The sequence below is a fragment of the Pseudonaja textilis genome, chromosome 1 (assembly GCF_049901715.1).
Source record: "Pseudonaja textilis isolate UNSWEBS1 chromosome 1, rPseTex1.2, whole genome shotgun sequence".
NCBI classification, from domain to species: Eukaryota; Metazoa; Chordata; class Lepidosauria; order Squamata; family Elapidae; genus Pseudonaja; species Pseudonaja textilis.
The window spans coordinates 51,764,180-51,777,893 of NC_141990.1; the positions used below are offsets into that span (position 1 = coordinate 51,764,180).

The window sequence follows — 13,714 nt, forward strand, 5'->3', positions numbered from 1 at the left end:
TATTGATTAGTATCAAGTCAAAAATAATGGATTTTTGTTCCTTGTTTTAGATTGAAAATCTTTTGTTTTCAATGCTCTCTAGTTCCATTTGCATGATGTTTTAAAAAATAATATTCTAATTTTGTTATATTTTATATGACTTTAGATCCTAGAAGAAGTGAAAAGGCAACTAAAAGGCGAAGAGGAATATTTCCCAATATTTGAAATAAATATTTGTCTGAGAATTCCCTATGAAAAGGAGCATCGTAGAAAATATTACCAAAATGATGATGATTATATTTTAGAATCTTCAGCAGAATCTTTGAAAGAAATATTAGACTTTGATGAAGTTTTGAGCAGCTCATTTGAAGATGATAGCAAACATGAAGAAAGATCAGAAAGTACTACAGAAGATTTGGGTACCTTCAGGAATGAAGGAAAACTAAGGCCATTGAGTAAGATTAATAAGGTTCTTTGAAAATAAGGCTGTATTTTACACTACAAAAGCACAGAGCCATAGCTCTCCTAATAGATTAATTATATGCACTATTATTCTATCAGTTCTTTTGGTAGTATTATGCTATGTGCTTTTTGGTCCTGTGTCTTAGCTAGATTTCTTGCCACATTATTTATTTTTCCTATAATTTCTTTTTTTATTCTATTATCATTCTAAAGAATGAATACTGGTAAGAAGATTGAATTTGTATCCAGTATGATGTTTCAGAAATGTAGATAATTTAACCTGGATTGAATCAGGAGTCCTGAAACCAAGACAAGATTGATGTTTCAAATTGACTAGAAAGGGACAGATACATATAACTCTAATTATTTTTGTTCAACAGAATATTTAGGAAATGTATGCAACTTTCCTAATTTTGTTTTGAATTCAATAGCAACTGTAACTGCAGTTGTTTCTCCTGTAGGTATCAAGCTACCCAGATTCAAACAGATATGAACAAAATTAGTGCAACGGGAGCATTTATAGATTGAGAAATACATAATTTTTCATATTTTAGGAAGTACTGTTTACAAAAATAGTAGACATTTTACAGATGCTATTTGGAGAAATCTCTAAAACTTACTATTTTAAATTAAATTTTGTATTTTGAATTAAATGTATTATACCTAAGAAATGAATTTATAAAATAATATAGCACTGATTTCAAAAATAATTCAACTGATTAAATACAACAGGAAAAGATTATTATTTTACATTTAAAAATTTATAGAGTTGAAACAGGTGAATTTCATGGGGTGTTGTAATGACGAGTCAGTCGAGGTGTTTCATCATGATCAACTGAATCATGAGGAACTTTATTGGAATCTAGTCTTGCATTTATACACATTTTTAGTAATCCTCCAACATTGGTTAACTTTGGTTTCTGCTTAACTTTCGTTCCTGTTTAGCATAGTAATTAACACAATTAATTATCTCTAGTTAAAGTCTAACCTATGTTTACTTCCTCTCTCTAATCCGCCTTTACATTAGTGACTTTGTTTGCCTGAGTTGTAATTGCTTGTAAACATTCCTTATCTGAGGTTTGCCATCCAAGATGAGAATATTCCTGCAATTACAACTCTACAATGGGGTAAAGAATGGCATACTATAGAAACAGGCACTAAAGAAAAAAGGCATTTTCTAGGTTTCTCAGTTTTAAATTCCTGCATACATAGAACAAATCTTTAGGGATAATTTATCCTAACGTAAGCCATAGAATTAAGGGATTCAGAATATTAGTGATAAAGAAACATAGCACTGTTGTCCTCTGCAATACTCTTTAAAAAAACTACAACTCTCTTATTCTTATCATCAATACTTTTATTTTATTTCTGCATGCTATCATTCCTTATTTTTTTTCTATGCCTAAGTGGAGTTCACCTCAGTTATTTTCTGTTTGTATCCTGAGAGAGAAATCTCTACTGCTACCTAGAATTGAATTCTCAACCTTCCAAGTGGGAGGTGAGCATCTTCATCGCTAGGTCATCTTGCTGTTCACTAGCATTCTTTACATATTTATCATTAATATATTAAAATACAAAAGGGACAGCACACATCTTCATCTTACTTTTTGCTCAGTGTTGTATCATTTAGTAATAATTCCATTCTCACATGTGCTTTACTTTCTGCATTCAGCAACCAACCTTCAACTCCTTATCAGTGCAAAACATATCATAATTCAAGTTCGTTTATTTTTTCTAAATCACAAACATGCAATAATGTACATTTGTACATTTGTGATGCTTTGTTGAAAAGTAGAAATTTGGTCTGCAACCCCATGTCCTACATAAAACTGCAATGTAGTCCCAAATTGTTATGTGTGCTTGTATGTATGTGTGAGTGTGTTTGTGTGAGGAGACATATACTTAAACTATATGTTCAAAATGAATAGTCCCTTTATAAGCAGATACTCACCAATCTTTTTTATTCATTCTTCAGTCTCCAAAAGGTCCTATTATTTTTTCCGTACACTCTTGTTTTTTTTTAAGAATACTTTATTGGTTTTTTTTCTTTTTTACACATCTCCATTACTTAATAAACAGTGCTGTGACATTTTGTGTACATTCACATATGTGATGCTTTGTTGATAGGATATTCACATATCCTATCTGATACAATCTGTACGTACCAGTTCTATACCTTCTATATATATATATATATATATATATATATATTCTTGCTGCTGTTAATACATATAACACCAGATACTTTATCTTTCTATTTTTAATTTCTTTTTATTATTCCTAAAAGAAATAATTCTGGGACAAAATCAATTTTGCTTCCAACTAACTCCTGTAACCACATTTGTATCATTTCCCAATATTTTTTCACTTTGGGACATAACCACCATGAATGAAAGAAGGTACCTTGTTTCTGTCCACATTTCCAGCAATTTGGTTTTAAATTTGGATAGATCTTAGCCAATCTTGTAGGTGCTAAATGCCAACGGTGAAACATTTTGTGTTGATTTTCCTTATAGGCCGCCAATTTTGTTACTTTGTAATTTCTATTCCAAATTTTTTCCCATTCTTCTAAATCAATACTATGTCTGATATTTTTGTTCCATGCAATCATTGATCCTTTCACAATCTCTTCTACTCTATCAAATTCTAATAGGTATTTATATATCTTTGATAATAGTTTCTCATCTGGCCCAATCAAAAGTCTGTCTAATTTTTGTGGTTCAATGTCTATTCCAAATTCCTCACTGTCTTTTTTATATCTTGTTTGTATTTGTAGGTAAGGCCACCAATCTATTTTTATTCCCTGCCCTTCCAATTCCTGTCTACTCTTTAATTTCCCTTGATTATCTAAAATTTCCCTACACCTGGCCATTTTATTCACATCCATTGTATTGAGGTGGATCAATGCTTCCATGGGGGATATCCAGCTTGGGATTTTCGAATAATGTTTTTTCTTTATTTGTCTCCAAGTTTGTATCAGTGCATCCCTTATTTTATGTCTATAAAAATATAGATACGGTTTATTTCCTTTATCCCACGGGAAAGCATGCCACCTTCTTTGTAGGTCATGCCCTTCTAAAGTTAATATTCTTTTGTTTCTTAAATTAATCCAATCTTGTATCCATACTAGTATTGCAGCCTTGTGATAGAGTTCCCAATCTGGGAGTCCAAGGCCACCTCTGCTCTTGCTATCCTGTAAATCTCTTAATTTTATCTGTGCTTTCTTACCTGCCCAGATAAATTTTATGGTTATTCTATTTAAACATTTCTTGTTTAATTTTATAGGGGTTGTTTGGAATAGGTATAGTAATTTAGGTAAGATATTCATTTTGATAGTTGCTATTCGTCCTAATAGAGATAATTGTAAAGTCCCCCATTTTTCCAAGTCTTTTTTAATTTGATTAAATAATTTCATATAATTGTCTTCTTTTATTGAGGAGCATTTTGCCGTTAACCAATTCCTAAATACTTAATTTTTTGTGATTTGTAATCTCATTACAGTTTCTAATTCTTTTTTATTTTTTGATGATATATTTTTCACTAACATTTTGGTTTTAACTCTATTAATTTTGAGCCCTGAAACTTCTCCATATTTCTCTAATTCATATATCAGAATTGGCCCTGACTCTAATGGCTCCTCAATAAAAAAAACCAAATCGTCTGTAAATGTTTGTAATTTGTACTCTTCTTTTTTGATTCTAGTTCCTTTTATTTCTAAATTTGTTCTAATTTTTATTAATAATGTCTCTAATGTCAAAATAAAGAGCAGAGGTGACAATGGACATCCCTGGCAAACTCCTTTTGTTATTCTAAATACTGTTGTTATGTCTCCATTTATTATTACATTGGCCTTTTGGGAGGAATTTCATTTCCTTAACCTATCGAATCATGAATTGCCAATTTAAGTTATATCAGAAAAACAAGAGCCACTTGTTTCCCTGGATGCATTTTGTAATATTCTAGTATGTTCATTATTGTTCTAATGTTATCCCTTATTTGCCTTAATGGCAAAAATCCATTTTGGTCACTATGTATAATCTCATTTAGTAATTATCTTCTGAAGTCTGTGTCTGTTCTGTTGCAGAACCAAACCAGACAGTTATAGAGACAGTTATAGAGGTGCAGATAATAATAATTCCTCTATAGAACTATATCAGCAGCTCCTTGGGTAGTTTGAGCTTTCTGAGTTGGTGCAGAAAGAACATTCTTTGTTGTGCTTTTTTGATGACGTTTTTGATGTTAGGTGTCCATTTTAGGTCATGTGATATAGTAGAATCTAGAAATTTGAAGGTCTCTACTGTTGATACCGTGTTGTCTGGTATTGTAAGAGATGGCAGTATGAGAGGCTTTCTTCTAAAGTCTACCACCATTTCTACGGTTTTAAGTGTGTTCAGTTCCAGATTGTTCCAGTTACACCACGAGGCAAGTTGTATAACCTCCCATCTGTATGCGGATTCGTTGTGGTCTTGAATGAGACCAATCACTGTTGCGTCATCAGCAAACTTCAGTATTTTAACAGATGGATCGTTTGAGATGCAGTCATTGCTATATAGGGAGAAGAGAAGTGGAGGAAAGCACACAGCCTTGGAGGGCCTCTGTACTAATTGTACAAATCTTATGCTTTGCCAAGAGCAGCAGCTTATTAGATGACTTCTCTTTGGTTTCTGTGGCCACAGGCAAACAGAATCCTTTTCTGTGACAGCTGCTTGGCAGTGTTCTTTTTTTCTTTCCTGCAGAATTGTCCAAAGAAGATGCTGCATCTCAATATTACTGAGGTGGAACTGCTAACATTTTAAAAACCAAGAAGCTGCTATAGTGCTATTCCCAGTTTTTGGAAATGCAAGGGGAATTGCAAATTTGACTCCAAGAGAAATTAGTTAGTTTACTATCTTTGTGCTAATCATGAGAAGGACCCTTCTTATTATGCTTGAATTATTAGTTTTTAAGGATTGCTTTTGATTTTCTTTCTTTTCAAGGAAAAGAGGCCATCTCTGATTCAGATAAACAGCTAATCACATATGAGAGGTATGAATAATTTAAAACATATTTTAAGAATATAAAATAAATATATATTTATTTAATGGCTCATCGTGATTTATATATATGGCAAGAGTATTTTAAGTGCAGATACTTTATAACAATATACTTTCTGTCTTAAAAGTGATGTGATATGTAGACCACAAGAAACCTGGAATAGTATCTCCTTCAAATTTTTGTTCTTTCCTCATAGTTTATTTCTTTTACTCCTCTCCAATCACCTTTGCCCTAATCTCCATAGAAAAAAGCTAATACATCTGACATAAACTAACTTAAATGAAATTCTTCTGATGATCTTATCTTTTTCACTGTTCTGAAAACACCTGCAGCACTTACACTTCTTCCAAGTGTAAGAAGCAGTAAAAGACAAGAGAGGTGACAAATTCTCTCTGAACTTCCTTAACTTAGGATATATACCTGATTTTGAATTACTCTTTTTCCCAGCTGTCACCTGATAGCCCATTCCAGGTTATTCAAGAAAGCACTCAGTCTTCCAAAGAGACATTTTTGAGTTTGGGAAAGAAGGAAAATAAGAACTTCTCATGAACTATCTTATATTTATTTTAATATTCAGATTTTGATCCTCAGACTGTCACAGGTTTTTGGATGCCTTTTGCCAATAAAAATTCAATATTTTATTTTCTAGCTCTCTACAGTTCTCTACAGATGTATCACTGATTCCTAACAGAAAAAGTTTTTCAATACAATTACAAGGGATTGTAGATGGATTAGAAAACATCATTGGTAAGTAATGTTTGGACATGGTGGATGCTACTGGTGCCCACTGGAAATTTTTTTGATGTAATATAGATTATTTACTATCCATCCAACAAAACAAAATCAAGATTTAACTGCCAGATCTAATCTCATTAAAAATTTTCAGTTGAGTTGAAGCAATTTAGAAGATTAAAAATGTGTGTGAGAGTAATTTGCTATATATTAGTATTGGTCTCACATTAGAGTCACATCACTTTATGATATTTCCTCCACTCAGATTTGATTTCAAGATTTTCCAGACTCACTTTATGTATTTTGTTGAAGTAGCTTTCTTGACTTGATTGTGCAACAGGTCAGAAGCTTCCAAAATTCCTCCCAAAATCCCTTGTCTTGTCCTTGACACACCCACCCACCTCCTCCTCCTCAAGTGCTTTTGTACTGGAGACAAATTCCTTGTGTGTCTAATCACACTTGGCCAAATAAAGAATTCAATTCAATTAAGTGCAATTCAACTAACAAGTTGCAACTAGTGATTACCTGATACTGCAGCAACTGCTACTCCAAAGACCAATTGTAAGTACCATTCATTTACTGGGAGTGCATCATATACTGGGACTATTACTCTGCAAAACTAGTTTCAGGCTTCTCTTACTTTAAAATATTCTGTAAAATATTCTTCAAACATTAGTGCAACTCCCACATTTACTTACTGGATATTTAGCATTTATTTTCATTTGAGCTGTAATGTTCACTCTGTTAACAAAGATAAACTTAAATATGGATTCTCTTTTGGAACAAGCAAAAGCAGAATTTTAAAATAAGTTTAAATTTACCAATTCAAGAACAAGACTATATGCATATTTATTTAATAGCAAGTATCATTGTGTTCAGTTGAGTTTTATTTTAAGTAAATGTGCAGAGGATTGCTTTGTTAATTTAAAACATATGACAGTGCTTTTGACTATGTGTGGGACAGTGCTTCTGTTTGGTAATGCAGTTCATAGTCTTTAATAGAAAATGTATAGTTTTCAAAAATCTGTCTAAAACACAGGTGTCAAACTCACCGTGTCATGTTGATGTCCCGTGACATATTGTGACTTTTCTGACTTTTTTGCGGAGTTGGGGTGAGTGTGGCCTATGGTTGATGCATCCGGCCCGCAGGCTACCAGTTTGATACCACTGGTCTAAAAGTATCTGTTCCAAAAACATTCTGGTCAGTATTAAAAAATACTTGTTCCAGATCTTTTAAAGCCTACATAAAGTATAATCACTTACAGGAATTTGCCAAATTCAGCCCCAAATTAATCATTAAACAAAATAAGCACATGCCTAGGACACTAAGAAAAAAAGCACTACAGGTTCTTGTATATTCCAGTGAGTTACTAAATTTAGACTTTCAAATATATGAGAATTATTGGGGAAAAATCTGAATTGATATTTCTGTTACATTAAAATTACATTAAAATAGTTAAAAATCCTGAGAGTATTTACCCATCATGGGTGCTCAGCCAGCAATTTTTAATTAGTTTAAAATTGGTTTCATAATGAATTCTGATTTTGAAAATATTTTTAAATTACCATATTTTCCATTAGATCAAGTTACACCATTTTCTCAGGATTCTCGGCTTTCAATCTTCATTGATCAGTCTTTACATAAAATAATGCAGCAATGTGAAGATTACACAGATTTTGAACCAGGACATTATCAATCAACATGGCCAAACTGTGATCTTATTCTTGGGACAGATCCAGATTACCAAAATAAAGTATGTTTCTGAAGTCGTATTATATGAGGGTAACAGTTTAGTGCTAAATATATTTCTAAATATTTTTCGTACCCTTATATTGATTCAAACCACGGACAATGGACTACATGTAATCTTTCAAATCCTTTTGTTGTAGCCTCCTAAAACTAAATATACCAAAATTTGGCTGAACTTCTAAATTTGGCAGAAAATGTGAAAAATATAACTATGCATACATCTCAGTGTAAGAAATTGATAAGTAGTCATTTCTAAAACAATCAACAAATACAGCCTGCCTTTCTTTACAAAAGATTTAAGCTTCATTCTCTTTATATCAAAAAGACACAAGAAATATTATTTCCCCCATTTCCCCTACATATATAAATTTATCAGTAGATTAACACTAGACATTTTGAATTAATACTTCAATCTCATTATAAATCATAACTATCAGAACTCTAAGAAATCTTTTTTGTAATCTACTGCTTCCATTATTTTCCAAACTTTAATGCCTTCAAATTCACACTCCAAAAAAAATCATTCCAGAAATCCTGTCTTACTACTTGGGTGACATGTGGTATTAGTGCATTTCCTACTGTGTCCCTTAGTTTCAAAAATAAGAAAAAAAGGAAATGAAAAGAAAGTAAAGAAAATCTGAGAACTTGTGGCCCATGGTTACTAAGTGGCTCTTCTTTAGCCAAGTCTTTTCAGTATGATCTACATTTAGAACTTAACTTTTGAGTTTACAAGAATGTTTGTTTAAATTTTTTTTAGTGTTATTACAAAAAGAAATGCAGGTTTATTTTCCACTGTTCTGGATTTTAAAAATGTTATCACATTTTTGTTTCTGTTTTGGATTGAAGCCAATGTAACCCCTTGACTTTAGGCTTTGTTTACTTAGTGCTTGTTTTTAATGTTCTTGTTTAAACATACAAATGGTATTGATTAGGGGAACTAATTAATAGTATTTCAGCAGGGTATACAGGAATTTAATTATTTTCATTGTTGCAGACCTGAAGTAAATTTATTCTTCTGTAATGCTCTTTGTATTGTAAGGAAATTTTATATTGGCGTCAGTGAAGTTAAAGTCCTTGTCTATTCCTGCTTTGACACTGAAAATATATTTATTTTAATTAATTATATGACCACTCATCTTGTAACAACAACTCTGGGAAACTAATAAACTTAAAATTCAAAATAGACCAATAACAATAAATATACTTGTGGCAACCAAGGACCATGACAAGAACAAGCATTAAAATACCACCCATTCCATTAATCCCATTAACTGAGACATAGCTATACCTATTTAGTCCTGAGGCACAAGTTAGTAGAAAATGCTATTCATACAATTTGATTACATAGGGTTAAAATTAATAAGGTATGTATGCTAAAAATATAGTTCCTAAAAGCTAATCAGAAGAAATCACCACTATTTTAATGTGAATGCTATCAGTACTGTTTAATAACAATTTTGAAAGATGGTAGGATTACATCTATATGTCTCTGGTTTTTAATTGCATTTGTGAATAAATCCACACACACACACACACACACTCACACAAATATAAAATTTGTTTCCATTTTATTTTTTTAGATTCTGGAGCTTTTATCTCTTCAGAGTTCTTCACTGGCCCGAGTAGAATCTTACAGCAGAAACTTTATGGAATATTGCAGTATGGTAGATAAAGCAAAATATACAAATGATAAAATGGTAGCATTGGAAAGAGAGTTGACTACAAAGGAGTTTAGAAATATTCTAGAAAATTATACAGTTGATGTAAAGGAGATTGTATGTATGCTTATTGAAAAACGCATCTCTCTGTTTAGAGTAAACAGTTTGAACTTTCAGACAGACTGCCTGCCATATTTTGAGGGTCTGCTTAAGACTATTCATTTTCATTTTTATACAGCAATTGATACAAAGAATGTGCATCTTGTTGAAGTAAGTATATAATTTTTATTTTATTAATTTCTTAAATTTCTTTTCCAACTATTTCACTGCAAATGTTTAGGTCAAAAAGTGCATTATATAGAAGACATAATTAGCTGTAATGGAGATCAAACTTTTGTTTGGTTATATTGCAGTTGAAATGAAATATCCAATAGACAGATAGTTGCATTTTGGTAAATTATTACAAAGTGAAATGTGGACAGAGGGAAGGGTAGCCAGGCAAATTCAAATGTTGAGCTAAACTAAGATAGGCAGGGAATGGTAAAACAACTTCACGATCCCAAATAATTTTCAATCCCAATTCAAGGTGTTTCTTGTAAGTTCCTATTTGGACTATAAATTCATCTTCAGAAGCATTTCTCCAGATACTTCTCCATGTTAAGATATGGTTAGTAGCAATCCAAGAGTGGACATTTTCAGTGCTAGCTTGTAGTCTTTGGAATGTCATCCCCATTGATACATGAATGATATCAACTTTTTCATCATTTCAATACCACGGCCAGGAAAAGATTTTTTGTTGTTATGCTTCTAGGTCAGAGGTCCCCAACCTTTGGGTCATGGCTCACTAGTGGCCCGTGAAGGGATTGCAACTGGGCCGTGGAAATGGCCAGTGAGCGCACACGCAAACTGGAAATATAGACCCTTGAGAAGAGAAAAATCAGGGTTTGTACACTAGAACTCTTTAAACAGCTGAACAGATGGCCAGACAAGGAGACCAAAATATGGTCTTTTGTTCCAGAGCCTGTTTGTTCCAATGCTGTATCTTTTTGTTCCAGATACAGCATTGTTAGCTCTTCCAGGTAAATCAAACAAGAAACAGGACCAGATAAATTAATTCTACTTTATTGTAAGATTATATTAAGAGATTCTTGCAAGTCTAAAGTATAAACTTGCTCCGCCATTTTTAACTCTTTACTCCATTCGGCCAGGTCCTTCCTAAATTACTTTCTCTGACCTTCAAGCCACTGGGGGCCACTGCCTTTCCTGTCTGATTGTTTTCTAGGCAGCATCTCTTCCCCTCATTCCCCAAGGCCATTCATACATTCCATCACAAGAATAATGCATAAGTTACAGGAAGATGGACTCTGATTTATAGAAATCTTCTTCCTAGTGTATTCCTGCAAGTGCAGGGTCCAACAGAAATAAAATTCCCAGTTACAAGTGTGGGTTGTCAGTTGAACTCATTATTAAGGGAAGTGACAGGCTCCTCTCCACTAGATATGTTCAAGAGGAGACTAGTTAGCTGACTGTCCAGGCTGCTTGAATTTGGATTTTGTCAATGAGCACATGGTTGAATCTGAGGGCATAAATGGACTCTTCCACCTGTACAACTCTATGAAAGAATAAAAAAGATTGTACTGCAACCTCTGATCTCTTACAACCTGCATACATTCAAATTATATTTGATGGCACTTGCAGTGCAAGAGGAATCCATTGTAGAAAGACTGAATTAATTCTAGGGAATACTTCATTATGAATGAAACAACTACAATACAATTAGAAAGTATGAATTGATATTAGCTGAATTATTCTTTGAAATTAGAAATCCATGGGATGGTGAGAGCTGCATGTGAAACCTTAGTGAATGATAGTAGTGGGAAAAAGAAATGACTTTGGAGTGAAATTTTGTAACATTTTGAATGAATACAATCCCAGGGAAATGTTGTTGGATAAGGAAAGGGGAATAAGTGCAGAGAAAGTTATTGGATCATTCACAAACCAAAGAATGAATGAGATAGCATATGCCTCATTGGGCATCATTTCAGAGATATTTCCTTACTCATGTACAGAATGATCAAGGGTGGGCATTACGACTTCCAACTTCCTGCCAACTTACAGGATTTTGCAGAGAGCATTGGAAATTTTGCTTTGCCTTTCCTTACCAAATGTGATTTCCTTATGCGTCTTGAGTCCCAAATGTTGGATACATTCTGCATTTGATGTATCTTTGGTTCAAAATTATTGCCCTATAATGCACTGTGTCACCCAGTTAAAGGTCACAATAATGACTGTTTTAAAAGTATGATGTAGTTTTCTCCTTTTTTTTGCATAAACACAAAATTAGTTCAATGATTTGAACTTATGATTATCAGTACAAAAATATATATATATTGGGTTTTTTGTAATGTTAGAAGGAAGTTGACTCTTGATGCTCTCTGTGCTTGGTTGTTTTTCTGCAGATTTTTCATTATCAAACTGGGTAACATCAGTTGGGAGTAGGGCTTGCTCTCATTCTACATATTATAAATGGCTTGCCCTATCAGTGTTGATGGGAATGATTTAATGGTTCCTTGATTGGACTGTTGTTTACCAGCAGCTTGTTTGTCTGAACTGTAAATTCCCTGATTGGGGTATTATTTGGTTCTTGATTATTGTGGTATTATTCTCTGCACATCTGGGTGTTGATTGCTGGTGGGGATGGGTTTGGGTCTTTTAGTTTCCTTTTTTATTGTATCTTTTGAATGATATGTAGATGTTTGTATCTCTATGTGCTTGTTAATAGTTGATTTGTCTGAGTGCTAGGCTTCTAGAAATACGTTAGCGTTTTTGGACTTGTTTGGTCTAGAATGCTCACATTTTCCAAGTTGAAACTATGGTTAAATCTATTCATGTATTATGAAATTAAGGAGTTTCCACCATGTCTTATTACTGCTAGTTGATGTTTATAAATGTGCTCTGCTAGTCTTCTGCTTGTTCGTCCTACATAATAGCTGCTGCAGTCCTTATACTGTATGTTGTAGGTGACTCCTATTTTGTCTTCTGGGGTTGCTGGGTCTTTTGGTTTGTTTTGGAGGGCTTTAATTGGTTTATGTGCTATGGTGATGCCATGTGATTTTCATCATCTGTTGATGGTTTCTGAGATGTTTTTGATGTATGGCGGTGTTATCTTTTTCCCAACTTGTATTGGTTGTGCTATACTGGATTGAATGCTCATGAACTTTTTGATGAAGTTGCATAGATGGCATTCATTTTATTGGAAGATGTTGTATAATGATCTAGTTCCTCTTTCTGATGTTCAGGGTTGCCGCAGTGTGATTGTGCTCATCTAAATAGTGTTCTTACATAGATTCTCTTGAGGGAGGTTGGGTTGTTACTTTGGTAGTGGAGCACTTGGTTGGGACTTGGTTGGATTTTACAATATCTTTGGGTTTCTAATTTGCAATCACTACTTCTGCTGGTAGGGATATCCAAGAAAAGTAGCATGCTATTGTTTTCTTTCCCCCAATGAATTTTATTCATTTGAGAATGTTGTCAACCTGTAAAACATTCCTATGCCTGTTTTCAAGTTGCCATAAATTGGGGGGGGGGAATCTGAAGGAGCAGTATGGCAGTAAAACCAGAAGTACATTCCACCATTATCTTAAAAAGATTGTAGCTAGGCTACTGGATCTTCTGGCCACTAAAATCCTTTATTGGAGAATATGATTAATGACACCCAGCCCATGAATGTGCTTCATTGGCGAATCTGATTTATGATAAACCCAGGGGGGAGGGGGGAAACAGGGTCACAGGCAGGGGTGGGATTCAAATTTTTTAACAACTGGTTCTGTGGGCATGGCTTAGTTGATGGGTGTGGCTTGGTGGTCATGTTATTGGCTGAGCGTGGCCAACTCAATATCACTCACATTGAGGCATGCATCTCCTTGCCTGGCCTTTCATGACTGTGGAGATGCTGCAACAGTCATAAGTGTGAAAAATGGTCATAAGTCACTTTTTTCAGTGCCATTGTAACTTGGAATGGTCACTCCACACAAACAAAGTACCAGCAAAGGAGGAAAAAAAATTCCAGAGACCTTCCTGAGACAGGAATTCTAGCCCT

General features: G+C 33.6%; 1 protein-coding gene across 1 annotated transcript in view; it reads left to right on the plus strand.

Annotated features, from left to right (window-relative positions):
• Positions 1 to 13,714, plus strand: part of DNAH14 (dynein axonemal heavy chain 14) — a 244,663-nt gene that overhangs the window by 30,566 nt on the left and 200,383 nt on the right. Inside the window, 5 exon segments of the mRNA XM_087929036.1 lie at positions 146 to 434; positions 5,418 to 5,466; positions 6,125 to 6,222; positions 7,789 to 7,961; positions 9,538 to 9,885. Coding sequence (XP_087785162.1) covers positions 146 to 434; positions 5,418 to 5,466; positions 6,125 to 6,222; positions 7,789 to 7,961; positions 9,538 to 9,885 — 957 coding nt within the window.